Source organism: Lissotriton vulgaris, unplaced genomic scaffold (assembly GCF_964263255.1).
Source record: "Lissotriton vulgaris unplaced genomic scaffold, aLisVul1.2 SCAFFOLD_1737, whole genome shotgun sequence".
Classification (NCBI taxonomy): Eukaryota; Metazoa; Chordata; class Amphibia; order Caudata; family Salamandridae; genus Lissotriton; species Lissotriton vulgaris.
Window position 1 is genome coordinate 116,489 of NW_028255725.1, and position 25,179 is coordinate 141,667.

Below are 25,179 nucleotides of genomic sequence, written 5' to 3' on the forward strand. Positions count from 1 at the left end.
CCTCAAGAAGAAGGTGAATTTGAATAGAATGTTTTTGGAGGGAGCGACAGCTAAGTAAAATAAGGGAAATAGGTTTTTCTTTACCCTTACCATTAGTCAATGGGGGAGCAGCGTGGAGAGGCTTAAAATTATAGTTACACAGAGGGCAACATATATTCTTCTCCTCTAAAGACAGACTATGCACGCACTCACTCCTGCTCTCACCTTTAACTCTAAACAGCTGATCCCTATCATAGCCATACTTATCTGAAGAGGGTCGAGCAGAGGTTCTGGCCCCTGGCCACGTCCTGGCACGGACGGGTGCGGCCGCTGGCGCACCCACTGCGACTGTCCGCTGTGCGAAGGCGTAATCGGCAAGATTTAACGCTGATAATGCGTGCGTGAGTGCGTGTTAGCACGCAAAACTAGAGCGCTAACTCCAATTCCCCTAACACAGAGCGGAAGTTCCGCAGAGCCTATCAACCAGCTCAGAGTGCCCCCAACAGAGTAAAGTGTAAGAAGGAAGTATTTCACACCACAGAATTAAATGCAGGTAGGAAGTATTTTCATACAATGTTTAAAAACAATAACAAATTAAAAAGGAGACTCTTGCTTCTGACCAGGGTCAGAGCGGGAGAAAAGTGCAGTTTATTCACCCTCATACACAAGTGCTCTCAGTCTTAAGTGTCTTACCCCTTCACAACATGAGTCGGTCCTGTCAGGGTCCCTTTCCAGCTGTCCAGCACTCGCAGGGCACGCCTGCACGCTTGAGAGAGCTCTGGCCCACTAGCAGGCTTTTGTGGAGCTCTTACGTCCTGGGTGCAAGGCAGCGCTCAGTAGGGCACCCTCTTTGCCTTTTCTTTACAGTTTACTGTGAAGATCAGCAGTCCTAAAGTTTTGCTGTCACACCTGGCCTGTTGGTGAGTGAAGGCCCTCTGGGGGCCCCACCATCTGCAATTGAACGCACATTGTGGCCGGCTGAACCCCAGGCGTAACCTCAGACAGGGTGTTCGACACTTGGGTAGTTGTAGTCCCTCATGGGCTTCTGGCATGGACCGCTCAGGAATTTGGCAGATACAGCCCCACACAGTCTCTCCAGGAAGTCCGTAGATTCAGCCCCTCTTGGGTTAGTTAAGAATTTGGCATGTGCAGCCCTGCATGGGCTGGTTGGCAGCACACATTCATCACCGGACTGGGCGTCGTCAAGGACGTTGTCATAGAGTATTATTTTCTGCATTGAACTGTTGGGAGAGTCTGGGGGGACCGTCTGACTCACTGGTCCTGCTGGATGGATTTCCAGCAGTTGGCTTCCTCTGTCCCATACAGCTGCTAGGGATGCGCTGGACCTAGCTTCTTCCAGGACAGCCTCGTCCTCCTGTTGGATAGTGAAACTCCCTTCTCTAACCTGGCAGGCAGGCAGGCTTCTAGGCTCTTCAGGACCGGTACCAGCAATCAATTCAGCCTGCTTGTGATGTCCCTTCAACTTGGATAGACTGTCAGGCTGACACCATCCCTGGTGGTGGGAAGCAAGGACCCGAGTGCTCTGCAGAGCACTTTATTCCTTGGTAACAGAGGACTTTGAACTGGAGCATACAAGAGGGCTATATGGTCCCACTTGTATACAGAACTGGCAGAAAGGAGATGTAGTGTACTCTGGCACACTCTCACAGTCTGTGTATGCCCCTCACAGGCTACACACACCAACATGGTTAACACGCACTTGAGATGTTAGCGCAAAACCTGGACAGGGACATAGAAACAGAGAATTACATGGGTGCGTCAGTAGGACCCCCCTCCAGTGATCCTGATGCAAAGATCTCATCAGGCTATTGATCCTTACAACATGGTGAATCGCCACCACCGCTCTAGCTGTTAAACCATGACAGTCCTCTGCCTTAAATAAGGGCACACTTGGTGTGACCCTCCAGGTCACAGGCCCGATCCAAGACCTCTCATAGTCCATTGTTAGAAGTTGCACAGTACTGGGGCGGCAGAAAAATCTCACGTAATGGTTTCCTTTACTTTGTGATAGATTTCCCCAGTAACGTACAGGTGCAAGGTGGACGCCATTGAATGGGGAACTGCCATGAGGAGCAAATTTTTCTGGTCTTCAAACCACACGCAATTTGCCATTTCATATGGTTTTTCTCGCTAATATTTACCACCTGTTTCCAGCAGGTGGTAGATATATTCATGTAGTTGGTTTTGGGGGTGGCAAGAGATGGGGAGGGAAGGGGAATCTGTTTCTAACAGGGCGAAGCATTGTGTGTTCCCCCAGATAGAAAAAAAACCCAGCACAAGTCTTGGCTGATACTGCTGCAGACAAAGTCTTATGCAGCTTTTCCGTCAAATGTTTCCGTCTGGAAAAATCGTGTCAGAAAAACCTAACAACTGATAATGAGCTGGAATAAAATTAACACATGAAAGTACACTTTAATTTCTTTGCGCTTGAGTTAGTTGAGGGATAGATTTAGGCATTGGGCTCGCATCACACAAAAGATTATTGTGAAGCCGAGGCCAAAAATCAATAGTCAGGATAACAGATACATGCAGTTGGCAACTTCGACAGGGGAAATCGCCCGTTGTCAATGGAGGGGACATTCCCAACCCAGAAATCTACATTACAAATGAATGAATAGTATTTGTTTTATAAATAGATGTTTTGTGCCAGTCCATATGACTCTGGGATACTGCGTTACAACTCCACAGGGTACATGTAAGTTATGCGAGTCTATTAAAATTTTGAAAATTTTACAAATTCTCACTCTTACCTCGAGTGCTCTCAGTTTGCAATTCTTCGCTCTGCTGTGTCAGAAAAACAGCTACAATTTATCAAAATTCTACAATTCTGCATTCATTTGACTTGTAACTTATATTTTTGGAAATTTACTTCTATTAACTGTTTAATTTTAAATCTACAGGTGATTGAAATTACGTGCAAAGAACGCAAGGTTTAGCGCAAGGCAACCGAATGTCAGTGCCATAAGGAGGATTATTTTGAAAAACTGAAGGACATCCAGCATTTTAAGTTTGAAGAATTTCTAAAATCTAGGTGTTGTGCTGATCTGGGAGCTGATAAAAGTGCTATACCTGTAAGTGAAGTCTCTAATTTTTCATTTCATTAACCCAGAGCAAAGCTATATCTGTGCACACAGCATCAGAAATACTGTTGAAAGACCACTTCAGCATGCTCATCTGAAATATTATCAGAAAGGCGAATTGCCTCAGCATGACAGAATAAATGTTAATCTAAAGCCTCATCTAATTCCAGAGAGGAAGCACACAGTGCATAACAGAAAGTTATTGCAAAAGGTTTCTTCTACATGCGGTCATAGAAAAGACGCTGAAAGAAGACTTTGAAGGCGACAAATCCGACAGAAAAAAGCACTGAGATTAAAAATCACTCTTGCTCAACAACCGTTTTAAACCAGTGAAAACTTCAAGACTATCTGCCTCTGGATATAACACCTCAAACCACTCGCCTCTCTTTTGCAATACCCTTAAAGATACACCACTTCATTGTGCCCATGACCATCTCAAATAAATGTTTCCTTTTTATTGTGTACTGTTCTGTGATGAATTCTATGTAAATTGGCTAAGCATTATCTGTTATGCAGGAGTATATGTAGAACTGTTAAATATAAAAACTGATTAAGTGAACACTGGGGTGCTACATCTAATGTGAATCCCTGTCATCAGAACTACAAACTTTGCTCAATGTATAAGAAGGTTAAAAGGAACTGATGTTCTGCGACTGGTGATCCACAATAGTACTGTGCATGTTCTAACGCCCTCAGTTACTGCCATTACGTCAGTGCAAAATGGAACTTAACATTTAATCATTAAATATCCAACTAACACCTTTATCACTGCTTTGCTAAGAACCTATACAAAGGAATGTGAGAAAAACATCAGTCACAAAATAAGTTGCTTCCGAAGAGGCCATAACCTGAAGACCATTATCTGCAAGAAACCTTTCAACAGGTGCTTATAGGGCAGCTTCCAGACAAATTTTGCTCAATTCAAGTTTTAAGAAGATTGCCCATGATTTGTTTCAGAGATTAATGCTGACCATTTTCTAAACAAGCCGGATTCTAGAAAGGATCTGGTTCACTCCTAGCATGGCATATGAGCAAAAGAAAAACAAACTTGGTGACATTAGCTCTAGAAATAAATCTTGTAAAAACACAGACTATGAGAACAAATTCAGTGTTCAAACCAGCCTCACTCAACACAAAATAACACAAGCTGGGGAAGAAAGATTCAGCCATAAATCTCATGTCACTGAACATGTGAGATTGCTCACTCTGGATAAACGCTATCAGTGTTCTGAATGCCAAAAATGTTTCCGCAGTAAATCGCATCTAATTGAACATGTGAGAATCCACACCGGGGAAAAACCTTTTCAGTGTTCTGAATGCCAGCAAAGATTCTGTAGCAAATTGAGTCTTTCTCGACATGCAAGAACCCACTCTGGGGAAAAACCTTATCAGTGTTCTGAATGCCAAAAATGTTTCCGCAATAAATCGTATCTAACCGAACATATGAGAACCCACACAGAGGAAAAACCTTATCAGTGTTCTGAATGCCAGAAATGTTTCAGTGGCCAAAGCACTCTCACTCGGCATACAAGAACCCACACTGGGGAAAAACCTTATCAGTGCCCTGAATGCCAGAAATGTTTCAGTGGCCAAAGCACTCTCACTTGGCATACAAGAACCCACACTGGGGAAAAACCTTATCGGTGCACGGAATGCCAGAAATGTTTCATTGACAAAAACACTCTCACTCGGCATACAATAACCCACACTGGAGAGAAACCTTATCAGTGCCCTGAATGCCAGAAATGTTTCAGTTACAACAGCAGACTCACTGAACATACAAGAACCCACACTGGGGAAAAACCTTATCAGTGTTCTAAATGCCAGCAAAGGTTTTGTAACAAACCAAGTCTTTCCCGACATGCAATAACCCACTCTTTGGTAAAACCTAATCAGTGCTCTGAATGCCAGATATGTTTTACTGTAAAAAGCAGTCTCACTCGGCACATAAGAATCCACACTGGGGAAAAACCTTATCAGTGCACCGAATGCCAGAAATGTTTCAGTGAAAAAAGCAGTCTCACTGATCATACAAGAACCCACACTGGGGAAAAACCTTATCAGTGCTCTGAATGCCAGCAAAGGTTTCGTAACAAACCGAGTCTTACTCAACATGCAATAACCCACTCTTTGGAAAAACCTTTTCCCTGCTCCGAATGCCAGAAATGTTTCCGTGAAAAAAGAAGACTCACTGAACATACAAGAACCCACACTGGGGAAAAACCTTTTCAGTGCTCTGAATGCCAAAAAAGGTTTCGTAACAAATGGAGACTTACTCGACATGCAGTAACCCATTCTTTGGAAAAACCTTATCTGTGCTCCGAATGCCAAAAATGTTTCAGTGAAAAAAGAGGACTTACTAGCCATGCAAGAACCCACACTGGACAAAACCGTTATCGGTGCTCTGAATGCCCAAAAAGTTTCAGACATAAATCTAATCTCACTGAACATGTAAGAATCCATAGTGGGGGAAAAACTTATCAGAGCTCTAACTGCTAGAAACGAGCTAGAAGCTGTTAAAAGCACCATAAGCAAACACACACAGTCCAAAATAAATGTTTGTGCTCTGATTGCCAGAAAAGATTACATTTTGAATGCAGTCTCACACTACATGAGCAAACACACACAGGAAAAAAGCGTCACCAGTGCTCTGAATGCCAGAAATCCCTCTTTGATAGGCACAGCCTCACTAACCATGAGAGACTCCACACTGGGAAAAAACCATATGAGTGCTCTGAATGCCAGAAAACCTTCAGAGAAAAACGCTTTCTCACTCAACATGAGAAACCCCACACTGGAGAAAATCCTTATGCCAAAAAAGCTTTTATCTGAAAGACAGTGTTACATGTCATGAAAGATCCCATACTGGGGAAAAGCCTTATGAGTGCTTGTAATGCATGCAAATCTTTGGTTACAAACTGCTTTTCATTCGACACGAGTGTACTCACACAGGGGGAAAAAGCCTTAGGGTATTCTGAATGTCAGAAAAGGTTTGTTGACAAATATAATCTAATTTGACATGAAAGACCCACACTGGATTAAAGCCTTATACGTGCTCTGAATGCAAGAAAGGATTTAGTCAGAAAAGAAAGTCAGTCTCACTAAACATGAGAAATGCATCCACACCAAGTGAATAGGAACCCACATCCTGAGTTGCTGAAAAGCTTCTAATGCAACCTGACTTTACATGTAAGAGCAATAATTGTAGTTGCAATAGGTTTACTTGCAACCTCAAAAGAATTTTGCGGGATTGAAAATAGTCAACAAATTGCCAAAAATCAGCAGTTAGAGTACCTGAAAGTTACAAAACTCTCAAGGTCACTCCTCGACTCAGGGAAATGTTAGTGCTGGCAAAATCAACTAATTGCCACAAAATTCACATTATTTCTTTCTAAAATGTACTAGACCCAAAAGGCTCCTTCTCACCCTTGTTTGTTTACATAAGACTGAAATATATATTTTGGGTGCAGTGTTTTGTACACTTTGTTAACATTATTGAATCAAGAATTTTCATGATAAAATACAGCAGAAGTAAAACGTAATAAACAAGTTACTTACCTTTGGTCACGCTGTTTCTGGTGGATACTCCTTGACCTGCTAATTCTTCACCGTGAGAATATTCCCCAGGCGCCAGACTGGATACTGAAACTTTAAAGCAGTATTGCTGCTTGCTGGTAGGAGACATCGCACAGCTACGTGTCAAAGTCTTTCTGCTCCAGAGTGACGGCCGGAGCGCCTATGAGCTCTAACCATTCTCATTGTGAACAAACTCAGGGGTTCGTGGATTCATTATCTCACAGGAATGTATCACATATGCAGGCCATGTGTAGAGATGAATTCACCTTTTTTAAATGAATACCATTCAGATGAGTCCTTTTCATTTCTAAAAATTCTAATTGTTTTCTCAGTAACAAGTGTATATATACATTTCTGAGTGATGTCAGCACAGTGCTCAAGCTGAAAGTGATATGATGATAAAACAATCAGATCCACATATTATACACATAAACAGGACTGTGAATTACTTTTGTACAATAAAAGTTAAGCAAAACTGATTCTCAGGAGACATAGTTCATGTGAAACAGTCCCTGAATAGTCCAAATTTAGACTGTTTTAGTTAATTATCATGGTCTAATCAGGACAGTACATTGCTGCCTCTCCCGTATACTTATCACGCTGTATCCTGTACACCTTAGTAAGGAATCTTCTGTTTCACAGGCCAACTCTGAACCTTGTGGGCTGGATCCATATAGTTGAAGCCCCACTTGTAAAGAGTGGAGATAACATGGTGCCCCTCCCCCTCCAAGTTTGCATCATTCCTATCCTATCTATCTTAGGCAGTCCTTGCAAGTGTAAAAACGGGCCACCATTCACAGGAGCAGCACAACGGAAACCCATCGTTCTGCGGTGGAGTTCAGCATTGTTTTGTGTTTTTCAAATTATTGAATGTTGCAGGTTATTAACTGTTTACAGCAGGGGTCTCCAACCTTTTCTTTAGTGAAAGCTACTTCTGATAAGTAAAAATTGTTAGCTGCTGGAGGCCAAACATCTCATGCAGTTACCACCTCCACGCCCATCTTCATTGCTTTAGGCCTAATATCTGTAGAGACAGACACTATAGTTTGAGCAAAATACTTGACTAAGGGTACTTTGGCAGGGCTGCCATGTGTGTCAGTCAGAGCGCCGTCATTGGGGATGTATGAACAAGTGTGTACATATGGATGGTATATATTTATATGGGTGAATGAGAGCCTGTGTTGTATGTACTTGCTGCACATGACATACCTTTCACCATATTTTGCACTGTTATATGTAGTACACTATCATACAATCTTTTTTTTTAATTGAGAGAAATTTAAAGTTATACTTACGACACGATGTCTACTGGCCACTGGGAGTCAGGGCCCTGCTGTTTTTAAATGTGACCCTTCAAAATGGGGGAACATTTAAATGAAGAGTAACTTAATCATTGAGTTAACATTATTTTCTCCCATTGAAAATCATTCAGAAACATAATTTTGTTCACAGCTCCAATATTAAGTTGTCAGGGACTTTTATCTGAGAACAAAATATCTCAGTGCGCCAGTGGTTCACCTCTGTGACGCAACCTGGGTCATAAATCAGACTGAGCAGTGCTCATCACACCGTCGATGGTATATTTACCAATAACATCAATTCATCGGTCGGAAAAGCTCTGCGTTTGGTGTGAACTGATTACAGAGGCATTTCGTTTAATCTTTGTGGTCCAGCTATGCAGTCCGTTTCCGCCAAGACACTAACAGTAATAAAATATTGTGCAAGGAAGAAAGTTGATAAAAACAAACCAAACAATCTTCTATGTGAATCCAAGCCCTCATTTGATCTTGATGTGGAGCAAGCTGCTGCCAGGTATGAGGCAGGGTTGATGCAGCAGTCTCTCAAGTAGTGCCTTTTAAATCAAAGACGAACTATCGGTCCGCACCATGGTGCTCCTATGAGCTCAGAGAATATAAAAGGAAATGTAGGCACCAAGCCCAACTTTGGAGGAAGAGTTACAGCCTAGGGGAATACATACAATATAAAACTATAATAAAAGATTATAAAACTATGGTTCAGGTGACTAAAACTGCCTTCTTTACAGATAAAATCAGAGCAGCTGAAAACTCAACTAAGGAATTATTTAAAACAGTCAATTCGCTTTTATCCTTAGGTAATAAAAATGTAGCAACTCCCACAACAGATACTACCCTAACTCGGGTATCTGGATATGATAAATTATTTGCAACTGCATTTGTGGTGAAATACCTTTGATGTGTCTTTGCAACTCGCAGTTAAGCAGGCGATGCTCCATTCACTCATCCGCCAAATTACACATTGCAATGAATCGCTGACACCATATTGCATGTTGGAAAACCTCAAAAGACATTATTTATGGCTGCAAAATTCACACTCTTGAGCTTATGCTACTTTATTTAACTGTGTACAAGGTTTAAGCTAAGCTCAAACCATAATCATTTGTAATCAAACATGCATCTGTACAGCTGAGCTGTGAGTGGCATGTGGCCGAGGATATGTATTCTTACCCCTTAATTGTACATTTGAGCACAGAACATTCCTTGAAATATTGTGATCAATTTAGGGAAATACCTCTGTGTGCTAAGAAAATGCATTAAGAATAACGGAATGTTAATTATCCTATTTAATACCTTCTCATTGCAGTTTTTTTTCTCCAAAATAGAAGTGTGTTAACTATACCAGATGTGTGACACCATTAGAAATAAGAAAATAATGTATCTTTACCAGATAAGTTTATCAGTAAATTACGTTAAATTATTGGATATAAAATGTTGCATGTATCACTTATAGGAGAGAAATGAAAATGTTGGGTTTCGTGGACATAATTAAAACTTTTTTAAAGATGATAGAAGCGCTATAATAGTTTTTTGTAAATGAACCCCAATATGTATCTCTACAAGAACCATCTCTCTTAAATCAAAACTGTACTTGTTTTAGGGAGAAAGCTAAATGATCTAGCAGATCAGTATTTTTATTAGGAAGCTTCAAGTTAAAGAGTGAAAACACTTTTTTAGAGTTCCCTAAATTTGTGATAAAGTTATTTCAATAGGTAAATTTCATGACAATATTGAAATGGGAACGAAAATAACAGGAACACATATTTACACCACAGGACAAAAATATTGGAGACTAAGGGCCTGATTTGGATCTCGGACGGGTTATTGTGTCACAACGGCGACGTATATCCTGTCACGCAAAATATAAATTCCTTTTTGTCCGATGGGAATTATACTTTGTCTAAAGGGATATCCGTCACCGGTGTGATGGAGTAAACTATCCGCCGAGACCTAAATCAGACCCTGAATCTCAGAAATATAAAATATATTAAACCTCCATCAAAAATAATACATTTGGTAAAAGTGGTTCCTTTTGGGGTCAGCAGACTACCGTTTCTCTGAAAGCTTTTAGATAAAGGAATCTTTCATTTTTTTAAACGCAGCCCATTTTCCTTTCACATTCACAAAGGTCCCCTTGGGGACTCCTTCCCGTTTGCTACTGGATTACCGACTCCTAATAATGTTTTGCAACCTACGTTTGGTCGCAAAACTTAATGCATACCACAAGGATGTATTAAAGTTTCAGAAGGGTATCCCCCTTCCAAATTCTGAATCCTTAAATGGGCTTAGTATATCTCAAAAAGGGTTTTAGCATTGCAAACCATGGGATTTACCGAATCGGGCGTTCGTGAACGGTAAAACCCTATGTTTCTAAATTGTCTCCAAATTAAGTTTGCTAATACCATTTGTTGAGTTAGTAACCTGTACACCTGTACACCTACCTATTTAATATTAGTATTGCTTGAGATCAAATGAAACCATCTCACTTAGCTTTAATGTTTTGTTAAATATGTTTCTAAATGTTGTCACATACAGAAAAGTAGCTAAAGCTGTTTCTGGGCCTTCAACATAAGATATGATGTAATCATAATTTTTAGATACATTTTCTGAGTATCAGGAACAATGTGTGTTTCTTGGTTTTCTCAAAACCACTATAATAAACATATTCAACCCTTTTAGATTGTATCTGTTTGTTCTGGCGTATGTTGCAGATAATAATCTAGATTTAGACCTAGGATCAATTCCACCCATGGTTTCTAAAAGCTGTTTATCATTGATCTCAATTACTATTATCAGAAATAAAACTGTAAATGACCTGATCTGAGAGATGGACCTTCAAGTATTATGCTCAGTCAATTTATGGAACAGAGTATGGAGTTAAAACCTAAATAGATTAGATACACAAACATGGCCTGGCCACTGTATTTTACATCAATAGATTATTTATCAGCACATATTCTCTAATTACAATTACTTCATCTTCTAATTGATACTGGTCTTGTGCTGGGTCTGCTGGAACTATTTCCATATGACATTTAAAATCCCAAAAGATAAGGAGTTATGGTTTCAGGGCTGGTCAAACCTTAATGAATTCTACACCTAAAAATGCCCTGTTGTGCAGCATGATTTAGACGTGGTATGTATTTCCTTTTGAATGTAAAATTGAACAAATATTTATTGTTGTTGCCACCCAAAACATTATCAGTAATTGGGAAAATAACAATAAGTGGTCCTATGATGCTTGTTGGAAAGAGAAGTGTTTAACCACGAAGTGGATCGAATTCAAGTTTATAACTTAATTGCTAGTGTAGAAAAATATATGATTTTGAACCCTATGAGGCTGTTCTTTTCCAGAAAGTATTCATGTCTGTATCATAAGTCATAACTCAAGTAACACTGATGAAGTCAAAAAGCCTCCTTGAACATTCAAATCAAATTTGAATTACAATATAAAATGATCATTGCTCACAATATGATTATTGCTCACAATATTTCTCTTAGTATTTTCATTTTTGTACTGATTTGTGTAAAAAAATAATTTGTATTTGTTTTTCTATATGTTGGAAGCATTACATTAATGAAATCTCTGTATCCTACCTTCTTTCTTTTCTTTCCTTTCTTCATGAACATTTCCATTGTTTAACTTTTTAGGTTGCCTGATATGAAGAATTTTGCTCTACATAAGTATGCTGTGTTACAGAATGCTATGTTACAGTATGTTGAGTTTTATGTACCACTTTTGTCTATTATATGTATGCCAGCTCATGTTTAGTTATGCTTTATTAATTAGATTATGTTTATTAGGTTGTATTATTCAATAAAATGTTTCAAACGTAAAAAATGAGAAATGCTATGTGTTTACAACTGCACCATTTTATTGTACGGGTAATCTCAAACATGTTCCCAGGGGCCAAAAGGATCATGTTACTTGCCCAGTAAGCATCTGTTCTTGGCATGTAGAACTGTAGATTCACATGCTTTGCATACTCCTGCCATCTAGAGTTGGGTCCCGATGTTTGCAAGTTGTTTTTCTTTGACAAAGTATTTCCAGTCACGAGGTAGGGGACTCCTCCTTTCGGTGATAGTGCTCATGGGCAGCGACTCCATTGTTAGATTGTTTTGAGCAGAGGGTGAGAATGGAGTTAGTAAAGGTAGAATAGAGATGTCCATGCGTTTGTATGTAAGTAAGAAGAACTGCAATAGGTGTAGGTACCTGGGGAGGCGGGTGGGCGAATGTGAATCTACAGCTCTACATGCCAAGAACAGATGGTTACTGAGTAAGTACCATTATCCATTCGAGGCATGTGAGCTGTAGTTCACATGCTTTGCATAGACTATACAGCAGTAACTCCCAAAGCGGTGGCTAACCTGTAGATGTCGCCGTTGTTTGAAAAAGTGTTATATTTACTGCCTTGCCTACATTAGCCTATTGCCTCGCTAACACATCTACACAGTAAGGTTTGGTGAATGTGTGTGGTGTAGACCATGTTGCTGCCTTACAAATGTCAGCTAAGAGAAAAATCCCCTAAGAAGGCCATAGTCGCCCCTATTTTGCAGGTGGAATGCGCCCTAGGCGGTATTGTCAAGGTTATTTTCTTTTCACATAACATGTTTTGATACATTTGACAATCCATCGTGCAATGCCTGATTTAGATATAATATTGCCTGTGTGTGGTCGCAAAAAATCAACAAAGAACTGTTTTGTCTTGCGAAAATCTTTTGTTCTTTCCACATAATGAAGTAGAGTTCTTCTAACATCTAATGTGTGTAGAACTCGTTCTGCTACAGAAACATGTTGAGGAAAGAGCACGGGTAACTCGACTGATAGATTGATGTGAAAAGCAGAAACCACTTTAGGTAGAAATTTGGAATTGGTTCATAGAACCACTTTGTCTTTATGAAGTTGAAAGTAAGGTTCTTGTATAGTTAGCGCCTGGAGTTCACCAAATCTCCTTAAGGAAATGATTGTGAAAAGCAACCTTCCCGGAGAGAAATTGTAATGGACACATGTGCATTGGTTCAAAAGGTGGACCCATCAGCCTTGTAAGGACTATGTTCAAGTTCCACTTTGGTGCAGGTGGGACTCTTGGTGGTATTACTCTTTTTAATCCTTCCATAAAGGCTTTAATAACTGGTACTCTGAATAGAGATAAGTGGTGTCTGTTTTGTAAGTATGCAGCTACTGCTGCTAAATGCAAGCAAATGGATGTGTAGGCTAGTCCAGATTGCTGTAAGTGTAAGAGGCAACAGATGATGTTTTGCACTGAGGCATCAAGGGGATTGATATTGTTATTTGTACAATAGATAACAAATTGTTTCCATTTTGCTGCATAACATGCCCTAGTAGTAGGTCTCCTAGCCTCCTTTAGGATATTCATAAAGTTGGGTGGTAATTGTAAATAACAAAACTCTATGACCTCAGTAGCCAAATCGCTAGGTTGAGTTTGTTGGGATTTGAATGCCTGATTTCTCCATGGCTCTGAGTGAGGAGACTGGAGTTGAGATGCAGCTTTTGATGTGGAACTACTGAGAGCTCTAGCAGGGTGGTGAACCAAGGTTGACGTGCCCATGTGGAAATGGTCTTATACCCCCTGGTAGAAAGACCGACAAAAGGAGCCACGGTTAGAAGGAGACTGTAGAGCTCCGATAGATTTGGCTACCACTGTGTCTTTTTCATCTTCTCCAAGGACTTATCTACTTCGGGGTCAAAGAGATGCTCCTTGTCAAAAGGATATTTAAAGTAGACTGCTGGACTTCAAGTTTGAACCCAGAAATCTTTAGCCAATCATGTCTTCTAAGTAACAAACTTGTGTTAAACCCCCAGCTGCCGTGTCTGCAGCATCTAAAGCACATCTTATTGAGGAATTGGATATGAGCTTTCCCTCCTGAATTAAATCTTGGGCCTTTGCTTTACATTCATCTGGGAGATGTTGCAGCAACTGCTCCATTTCAACCCAGTGTGCGATGTCAAACTGGCTAGCAGGGCCTGGGTGTTGGCAAAGCGCCAGTGGTTTGCTGCTTAAGCAGCTACTCTCTTACCAGAGGCGTCTAATAGTTTTGACTCCTTATCTGGAGGGGGTGCATCCCTGTGGTCTGTGAATAGGTACTTTTACGGGTATTACAGACTTCCAAAGAGCCTAGTGGTAGCTGACCTTTAATAAAGACTGGATCTGAAGGAGCAGCCTTATAATTTTCAATTCTGGGGGTTAGAATGCGGGCCCGCAGTGGATCTTTGAAAATGTTGTCCGCATGTCTCGTCATGCCTCTAAGAATAGGCAGAGTGTTACTAGTCCTATGTGTGGTAGTGAGGGTTAGGAAATCTTCCTCTAGAAATTCCTTGTGTAAATGCACCCTATGATATTCTGCAACTCTAGTGAGCAACGCTAGGTGTCCTACATTGTCATCAGGAGGAGAAGGCTTTGCAGGGTAAAGATCTGGGTGAATCTGTGTGATAGTCTCTCCAGGGATCTATCTGTAGAAGAGTCTCCCCCCCATTCTTATCATCATCCTGGAGAGTTAGTGGGTGTGATTAACAAATGACGTAAAGGTGGAGAGGTTGGTGTTGAAGAATGTGGGAAGGGAGTAGGGTTAGTATCCACATTCTTCTTCTTGAAAGGAATAAAGTAAGGGTCTTTCCTGTGACTCAGGTTTACGTTTCTGAGGTTACTAAGTAAGAACACATCTTGTATCAGGATTTATGTATAGTTCATTTAGTTTTAGGTCCAATTTGGATGTTGGAACATCGAAATCTGGACCCTGCTGCTTCGGAGGCACAGTTTTGGGTTTCGGTGCCGAAGATTTTGGTGCTGGGGTGGAATCTCCTTTTCACTGCAAAGGTTTTGGTGCCGAAGGAGGCTTTGTCTTTGGCGTCAAGGATTTCAGCTCCGAAGCGGATTTCAGCTTCGAGCCTGAATGCTTCGGCTTGGTGCCAGTCTTTGGCTGACTCGATCCCGAGCCAGAAGGTTTAGCGATGTGTTTTGTGCCGAACCGGAGGGTAGGGCATCGGAAACATGTTGTTGGTGCTGACCGTGGCCTGAAGGCGGGGTGGGACTGAAGCCTTTTTGTTTTGGTTGACTTGGGTTTTGGGTTAAGGGGCTTTCGTTGCTCACGGGACGTTGACCTTGCGGCAAGTCTTCTTCCGCGTCTGAGTCCGATTCAGGGATTTTTTTTTGTGCAGAATTTTATATAGCTCGAACTTGACTCAAACCGAATCTGCCCCTTGTGCGTTGAATTCCTATTCAAAATATTTGCCAAAGATTTCCGGCATGTAGTCGACGTTTTGAGTTTGCATCTCGTGACATCAAGCCCGACTATCATGGACCGTTTTCTTCGATCAGAACGGTTTACACTCGTCATAGTTCTCTTCGTTGTGCTCCAGAGACAAGCACAAGTTGCAAACTTCGTGCAGATCAGTGCACGTATACTTAGTGCTGCACCAAGGGCAGAATTTAAATGGGGTCCATTCCATCGACTGCGAAGTGGGCCGAAGAGGGTAGGCTGGACGGCCTTTCCAAGACCTCTGATCGAAGTAGATTTTTTTCTTCGACGGACACGATGCGTGGAGAAGTGGAATACGTGTTTGAAAACAGTACCGATGTCGGTAAAGTGGATTGCGCACCGGGGGAACCCGAAGCAATGGTTTTGAAGCGGAGTGCAGCAATAGACGTCCGAACCCGATGGCGAAAGAAAACATCTAACAATGGAGTCGATGCCCATCCGCACTATCACCGAAAGGAGGAATCACCTACCTCATGACTGGAAAGACTTCTTCGAAGAACAACTTGCAAACATCCAGACCCAACACTAGATGACAGGAGGATGCAAAGCATGTGATCCACAGCTCACATGCCTCAAACATATGGTCTGCTGGGTGACAGAGGGCCACATTGGCATCAGCGTGGATAGTGTCTGGCAGGGGGTTCGGGGGGATGTAAGTTTGTAAATAGGGGAAACAAAGCCTGTACATTGTATGGACTGTGACTCATGGGGTTATCGAGGGCATAACAAACTGCCCTCTAAATTAATCCCCTAGTGTTTACATGAGACATAGATTTGACAGCTCTGTGTTGTGCTCTATTTCAGTTGCTATCCGTGTACTGGACCCTGAAGAGAGCCTTCTCTGCCTGCTATTGCCACGTTTGGTCAGTCAAGTTTACACAGGAGGTAACTAGATTATTTAATTGAAATGAAATACACTCTTAGGCCTCACAATCTACTTATGCTTTTAATCTCTTATCTGTAAACATTTGGAGAGCTTAGAATCAGGGTCATTTAAAGTAGCAAGTGCTTTTAGAAATCCTTGTGAAACTCCCCAACAAGGTGCGTAGTTCACTGAGTTGGGCAGCCACAAACCTCACTGTCATTTACTCCTGGCTTGACATCTTGGCCAAAATATTCTGGTTGTGAACTCTATTAATAGTCTGGGCAGCCTCCATCATCTGCATTTCATTGATAAGAACAGTCCCCGAGTCTCACCATCAGAGCCACTGATACCCAAATTATGTAACAAACAAGATGAAGTCTATAAAACCAGGAGACTTGTTTGTCATAATTATCAGCCTCCCCTTGTGACCAATTGTGTTCTCAAGATCTTTGCATTTGGTTTAACTGCATTCAAACTAAACACTTGTAATAAGTATGTGATAGTAAAACAGGACTGTAAGCCAACTATCCATTTTATGTTACTCATAAGGGTAGGACACCTATTCTCAGAGCCCACTCACTGAAATATGAAGTAGTGAGAATCTTCTTGATAGCGTAGCAAGAGAACTTGTGCTGCGGTGTTAATACTCCTACTTGACCACATTATTTGACCACAGTCACATCGAGTGGTTCCTATGTCTTAGTCCCTTCGATTGCCATTATGTGATAGAGGTGGACAAACCACTGAAGGCTTGAGCCATATGCCTGGCTCTGGCTCAGCATAACGTTCTCTTGTTTCCTTGAGCACAAAGCAAGCCAAGTGTGGCTTCTTCCTGCCACCCAGACTCACACCTCATGCACCAAGAGGTAAAGACAAATAATTAACGTTTATGTCAAATGAAAGAGAGAAATAGATGCCGACTTGCACAATGGGAAACAAGAAAACCTGGGATCAGTCCCGGCGTACCCACTTGAGCAAACAATGACTATCACAACGAGAAACAAGAAAACCTGGGATCCGTCCCGGCTTATCCACTTGACCAAATTAGGTGATTCTGGCAAATTGTTTTATTTCTAAATTCCCCAAGGAGCCTGAGGGGCCCTATATAAGCCAGGTCAGCCCCCCACTCACTGAAGTAAAACACACTAGAGACCTGGCCTCAATGCTAGAACAGATGCACGTGGACCTAATATCTGTCAATAGCTGCCACAATATCGTGTCCTGCTTGAGCAGTGAATCCTACACTGTCTTTCTCTATAGGTCCCTGTTCTATGTATAAAATGTTTCCCAAATAGTGTAACCCAGTGCTTAGTGTGATAGATACAATCCTAATAACGCAAGTGAGTGCCAATAAAGTGACAAACGTACAAAAATGTGAAGGGGTATAGGGTGCCTCATGGAAGTAACACCTTGGGAGACCACTGGTTGGTTCTCACCAGTGGACTCAGGTTCTCATCATCAGCAGACCCGTACGCTAAAGGAAACAGTAAAGACAAATGAATAATGGTGATGGTGAAGTGCACATATGTTAAGTGTGCATTGAAACCAGTCGTGAACTTGAGGAAATATAAATTTTTGGTCAAGTTGTGTTCCCTATCGTGTACCCCACCGACTCCATGTACCAGCTTAAAGTGCATGTAACTTCCCTCCTGTGCCAGCTATGAAGACGCAAATACATTTGCGTCCAACGTTAACATGTCCTCTTTCAGACCCACCCTGAATGGGTTGAATAGTCCGTTCCTAAGTATGCCATGCCAACGTCTTTTTGTGGTGTACTTTACACGTTTTTCAGCTCTGGCTGAGTAGGCCCTGAATTTCTGCCATCAAGCCTTTTTCCTGGCTTCTGACTCCGAAAGCCTCAGCCCAGGCTGCCTCTGTACCCGTGAACTCTGACTTACTTCCAGCGCGGCCCACCGCGCTCAGCTCAGCCTGCTTCCTGCCAAGACTGACTTCAACCTTCGAATTATCTGATCTGCTCCTCGAAAATGCATTCCTGCCTACTAGCTTAGGTAAACATTCCCCAGCTGCAGAGCGAAAGGGCCCGGCCACACTGTCTCTATGCAAGTAATTCATAGCTCCTGTTACCATGCTTCCATGGAAGGCCCATGCCCCCACGCTTCTCATGCAGACACTTAGGCGCTTATACACGCACTCTCAGTCAGTATAGAATAGCTTCTGCCCCAGAGACCTTTCCGCCCAGATAACTCAGTTCCTAAAACACCAGATATCAGATATGATAGAAACACAAGTTGATCTGACATGCCAGACTTCTGTCTCTTTCCGTTAGTTCAAATGTCAAGTCCCTCAGCACCCTCCAGCTTCACGTCATTCACACGTCATGCAGCTGCGCGCGCATCCAAGCTTCCGATTTCTGCTGACACTGCAACATTTCTGTTTAGTGCCACCCACATGTGACACCTACCTGTGACGTTTCCAGCACACACCTCCAGTTCACGCCTAGTTCACGCCTCCTGATTACGTACTAGTAACACGTGGATGCTGTTATCTTGTCTTCTCTCAGCTGTTACGCCTACTATATTGCTTTCTATGATGTAAATTAAGTATATAAGCTATGTATTGTCAATAAAATATGGCTCTATCCCTTCCTGGACCCTTTGTGGTGCCAGGAACCTGATATCCAGTTCCGGAACGATTCCTTTTTAAGGAATAAAACCCCTAAGAACTCTAACACCACGGACTCTGTTTCTTTCTTTCCGATTGAGTTATTATTGATCAAGTACTTACCTGCATAGAAATTAAGACGGTAAATTAATTATTTACGACATTCTGGCGCCCGAATAGGGACCCCTCCCGCCCCCCACGTGCCGGTTGGTGCGTTGCAAGCTCTGTCCCCTGCCATCAGTTAGAAGGAAACTACACGTACCGGCAGGATTTCCTGTATCTCCCTCTGGCCCACGGAGGTGACGAAGATTGCGATCAGCACCCAGACGAGGCGGTGAGGAGTGCGGAGGATCCCGACCAGAGCCTAGCCGAAAGAAGCAAGGTCCGAGGTGTCAAGAGGCCCACCAGTTTTCCGAAGTATCCACGTGTCGAGTCGAGCCGAGTCCGGTCCAGTCGAGTCGAGTTTTCCGAGGCCTTCTGTTTTCCGTGCTTCCCGGTGAGTACAATTGCTGAGACGTATCTAGACGGGTTTGGGTACACAAGTCCGGTCTGCACTGTTTTAGACAGTGTATCTGTACTGTTTAGCAGTATATCCGATGATTCCAGTTCTTGCACTGTGCTCAGCAGTGTATCTGTGCTGTTTAGCAGTACATCTAGTATAGGGGGTAGTCATATGTGTCTTTAAATGTTTTTCCATGTGATTAATGTCGTTGTATGAGTGACTGTTTTTAATGTGCATTATTGTGTTCTTGTATAACTAGCTGTACCCAGTATTAAGTAGCAAGGATTGAGCATTCAGTACTAAGTAAGCAAAATGCAGTTTTTTAACAAGTTAAAGCAGATAGGAACTAGAAAAGGGATACTAGAGGAAGAAATTCCTATCCCCCCTAGGGACACTCCTGGAAATTTTATGTATCATAAGCATGGCATAGATGCCATATTGTATCTAGACTTATGGGCCGATTATACTAAGCATCTAGACGAAAGACACAGATGGCCTGTTACCGGAACATGGGATGCCGAGTGCATCATGAAGGTAGAGGAAGCACTATGGAAAAAGAAAGCCAGACAATCTCAGAAAGACGCCATAGAATTTTGGCGTAAGGAATCACATAAGCGTGCTGAAAAAGCACTCCGTAGAGAAGACAGACTTAAAGAATCAGATAAAGCTCAAGAAAACGAATTAGTTACTGAAGGGATCCGAGTAAAATCAGAACAAATAGACCGTGCACGAAACAATCTTGTAAACGGTATGTATCTCGCGGCCGAGGGTTCGCCTGAGGCCATTTCAGAAATACCGAAAAATCTGCCGCCACCATTGGTCCCAACTAAAGTAATGCACAGGACCACTAAAGATATATTCCTGAATTCCTATCTAGAGGACGTAGCACCTGCTTACACCAATCTGCCTGTCCGCGCCCTGCCTACCGACGGGGACGGGGGTGGTAACCCGCCCCAAGATCATATTCCGCCAGTACCACGACAGGTTCCCCCTGTTCCACCACCTCCACCACTTCCCGCACCTAAAGTTGATCTACCGAAACCACGTCTACCTGACCCTACTAAAGGACAAATTCAAGTTCAGATACAGACTCCACAGAGAGATAATGCCCAAGCTTCCGCCTCAGGAGGTGCGACCGGGGGTCTCCGGACCCCGCCATTAACACACAGATTAAACCTTAGGGACTTGCAGAGTCCTTTCACGTTCAAGTCACCCCGCCTCGACATACTCAAGGAAAACCTTTCAGTTTGCAGATATGATCCAGTACCCGGCAAAGATGATAGAATGATGATGGCATCACTACGGTTACGATCTGCTACTGATTTCCTGCTGTTATTTGCAGGAATGAAGGAGCGCCTAGATAGAATATATCAGTTTGTTCAGACTGGGGTAGACCCTGACAGTATTAAGGATGCCATGGAGCATCAGAAAGTTGACGTTCAAGCACAGATACTACGTTTTTTCATAAATTGCCTAATAAGAGAACGAGACAGGCCTGAGACAGATCAGGGTGAATTAGATGCACTCAACAAGTGGGGTCAAAACATATCTGAAGGAAAACACGACAAGGGGACTTGTATAGCCAGTATGTACAGGAAAATAAGAAAAGCAGTGATAGACATACACAAAGAAGAGAAAGAAAAGGCTTCCTCCGAGGGGGAAGAAGAACCTGAAGAATCAGAAAAGACTACAGACACGATAGCGTATGTAGGTAAGGGAACTTACCTTAGGAAGGGCATTCGTCCAGAAAGCAAGAGAGTTTTCCTCTCTGCCTTAACAAACCCGAATTCTCCCGAACATCAGTTCCAGGAGACTGATAAAAGGCTTCGAGACCGAATGGGGTACCATGTACTCAATTCTATGGATGAACAAGAACTAGCCCGGTCAGCCATATTATGGACGGACAATCCGGATATATATAATGATGACACAGTAGCGCAGACATTCTTGAACCTTTCCCCAGACGAGCAGAAATTAGCAGGTGTATACATGATTCAGCACCTCCTCACGTTATACAGAAACCAACATTCTGATCAAGGTCCCCTACACGATACATTAGAAGCACTACTCATGGATAGATGGAGAGGTTTAAGCACCAAATAAATTCAAATAATTCTAGAACAGCGACACAGATATAACACTTTCGGAAGCTCTGAATATGTTCCCGCTCCGCCCCCAGAAAGAAAAATGTATCATATGGAACGTCTGCATGGCATTGAAAGTCAGAACCCTTTACGAGAAGTGCATCCAGTTATGGGTGACGATCATACCTTGAAATGTGTCTATGTACACACGCCTCTGACCAAGTTAGAACTGTTAGAAATGAAGAAACTAGTCCCGTGCCATGACAAAGACCCTGCAGGTTTTCACAGAGAACTTAAAGACATGCTACTGATGGGGGATTACACATATGAAGATATCATGAAAATGTTAAAGGTACTGCTGCCCATTGGCATCTATGAGAAACTCAAGGAAAAAGAATGGGAGGTGGGAGAGAAAAAGATTGTATGGGCAGAAATAGAAGACGAAGAGAGTAAACGTGTCCCAGGGGTAGGCCTTGGGGAGAAAACTAAAGCATTACCCGGTTTGATAGTACAGGTTCTGCCAAGATTATTGACAACTAGAAAGGAAGATTGGGACGCCATCTCGTCCTGTAAACAGAAACATGATGAAGATACTAGTGATTTCTATTCAAGATTCGAGAAATGTTTCATTATTAATAGTGGCCTCAAACCAAGTAGCGAGTCATATCCGCATCTTTTTGTATCAAAATTAGTCGAGAATTCCCTGCCATTAGTTAAGAACCGCGTGTACAAAGTTGAAAGTACTTGGCAGGCAAATACGCCATCCCAGATGTTACAGATGCTCCAATACCATCAGAATAGAATTAGGGAAGAACAAGATCAGGAACAGAAACGCATGAAAGACACGAAAATGAAAATGTTAGTAGCCCAGTCGGTTCCAGCCGACGGTCAGAGAAAGGGTACGACCCAGACAGGTCACGCTACAGCTCCCGTTAAAGGGACATGCAATTATTGCAAGCAGCCTGGTCACTACGTACATGAATGCCCAGTTCTGAAACATAATATAGCAACAGGTAAAACTAAAGAAAGGCCGCATCCGCCTAGACATGATCATGGTCATCAACAGACCTCACAGAACGAACAGCCCATGCAGAATACACAGCCTATGCATGCTTCATCACATGCAGCACAGACAGTAGCGGTACCACAGCCACAGCCCATTGCCGCAACTCAGCAAGTTTCGCAACAGATGTACCAGTATGCCCAGTCTGCATACCCCGATTACCCACGATACATATGAAACAGCCTAGAGAGGGAAGGTGGCTTGCCTCTTATTGAAATTCCTGTAGATCAAGAAGGTCCTTATGTACACAGTCAAGTATTGGGAAAAGACAGAAAGTTTTTAATTGACACAGGGGCAAGTCGCACCACAATCAGCCATGATGAAGTCCCAGGGGCACCCCTCTCAGGCTCACAGAATGTTTCCCTTGGTTTTTCAGGACAGCCTATCGTAAATGAGGTATCGCAACCCGTTCCCCTGGCTGTGGGTCCATTATCACGTGTCACAGACCTGTTACTTACGAAATCATGTCCAGAAAATCTGTTAGGAATAAAAACTTTGAAGGCTCTAGGAGCTATAATATGCTGTTCCCCGGAGGGAGTTAGACTCTTTCTGCGGGATTTCAAGGGTCATTATGTCTTGCGAGAGTTTGATGTCAGATTGAAAAATGTACCAGATCACTTGTGGGCAAAAGGCCCAACTGATGTAGGTTGTATGCATATCACACCATACCGTGTTACACTCAAAGCAGGAGTTGTTTTACCCAGAATCAGACAATACAAGTTACCACCCGATGCTGTAGTGGCTTTACTGGAAATCATTGAAGAGCTCATTGCCCAAGGAGTGGTCGTAGAGACCGACTCCAATATCTGTAATTCACCCATCATTCCGATTCTTAAACGTACTGACCCCAATGCACCGCCAGTATATCGGCTGGTGATTGATCTAAGAGAACTGAATAAATGTATTATTCCACAGTATCCTGTGGTTCCTGACATCTCTTCCCTATTGACTGCTATTGATTCTGAAGCAACGTTCTTTACTGTAATTGATCTCAAGAACGCCTTCTTTAGTGTACCCATTGATCCAGAGAGCCAATACCTCTTCGGATTCAGTTTAAATGGACGAAGTTTCAAATTTTCCCGCGCACCTCAAGGATTCACAGAAAGCCCCAGCATCTATAGTCAAGCACTGAAAAGACAACTAGATTGTATTCAAATGCCAGTTAATACCGCTTTACTGCAATACGTCGATGATCTGCTGATCACCGCACGAAGTGAACTCGAATGTGAACAAGCATCACTGACAGTTTTACATTTTCTGGCCGACAAGGGACACAAGGTGTCTCCTTCGAAGCTACAATTCTGTGTTCAGCAAGTTGTGTACTTGGGTCACTTGCTGTCCAAAGTGGGGAGACAGCTCACTCCTGATCGCATTCAGTTAATTGTAAATATGCCGCAACCCCAGACACAAAAGGAAGTGCGGGCCTTCATAGGCCTCACCTCGTACTCTAGACAATGGATTCCCCAATATGCATTTCTAGCTAAACCACTCATTCAGTTAACGACACAGGAGGCAGCGACTTCGACTGTCCTCCCTTGGACTCAGGAACACACACAAGCTTTTGAGGAATTAAAGAAAGCATTATGTCAAGCACCAGTTTTAGCGACACCATGTTACAGCAAACCGTTTACACTTTTTGTTACAGAACGTGATGGCACAGCATTGTCTGTCCTCACTCAAGACCAAGCAGGTTCACATAAGCCTTGCGCTTATTTTTCAAGTACATTGGATTCAGTAGCTCAGGCCCTCCCTGCATGCTTAAAGTCAGTAGCAGCAACAGCATTAGCAATCAGACAGAGCGATTCAATTGTTTTAGGACATCAGTTAACAGTACAAGTTCCACATTCTGTAGAGGTTCTTTTAAACAGAACCCAGACTCAGCACTTGACTATAGCGCGACTGACAGGTTACGAATTGACGCTATTCCAGCCACACATAGAAATCAGACGCTGCAGCATTCTGAACCCCGCAACATTGTTACCTACAAGTATGACAGACCCAGCCCCGCATGATTGCATAGAGATCATTGATGCAGTAACAAAGCCCAGACGAGATTTAACAGATGTTCCACTGACAAATCCAGACCTGACACTTTATGTGGATGGTTCATGTATGAGAACAAGTACAGGAGAATTAGTGGCCGCATATGCAGTGACCACTGAAACTGAAGTTAAAGAAACACACCGTATTGACACACTGTCCGCTCAAGCGGCAGAGCTTATTGCTCTGACCCGAGCCTGTATACTAGCCAAGAACAGAAATGTCAACATATATACTGATTCCCGTTATGCGTTCGGAGTCGTACACGACTTCGGCATGTTATGGCAAGAAAGAGGTTTCTTGACCTCTCATGGTGCCAAGATCCAACACGGTCCCCTCATTCAAGCACTGTTAGAAGCAATACATCTGCCTTCAGGCATATCCGTTATGAAGTGTAAAGCACATACTAAAGTTACAGACTCTGTTTCCCAGGGTAATGACCTGGCAGACCAGACAGCAAAACATACAGCACTGACTCACACCCAGACTACTGATGTGACGAAGAAAATAGTACCAACACAGTGTATGACAGTCAAGGATCCCGCCCTAGATGTAATTGATATTCAGACACATGCTACCGCAGATGAAATAAAGAAATGGACTGAACTAGGAGGGATCCAGACAGATCAAGGTTGGATGACGAAGGGAAAATCTACATGGTTTCTCCCTGACTCTATGGTTCAAGTCATAATAAATACAGCACATAGTCCAGCACATCTAGGAGAAAAAGCGATGTTAGACAGCTTACAAAAT

General features: G+C 42.5%; 1 protein-coding gene across 1 annotated transcript; it reads left to right on the top strand.

Moving 5' to 3' along the window:
- The first annotated feature begins 3,720 nt into the window (after positions 1–3,720).
- Positions 3,721–6,493, top strand: LOC147659022 (uncharacterized). Its single transcript, XM_086952033.1, has one exon. It carries the CDS (start codon positions 4,101–4,103, stop codon positions 5,577–5,579), a length of 1,479 nt encoding a protein of 492 aa, XP_086808159.1. The 5' UTR covers positions 3,721–4,100; the 3' UTR covers positions 5,580–6,493.
- Positions 6,494–25,179: the final 18,686 nt, after the last annotated feature.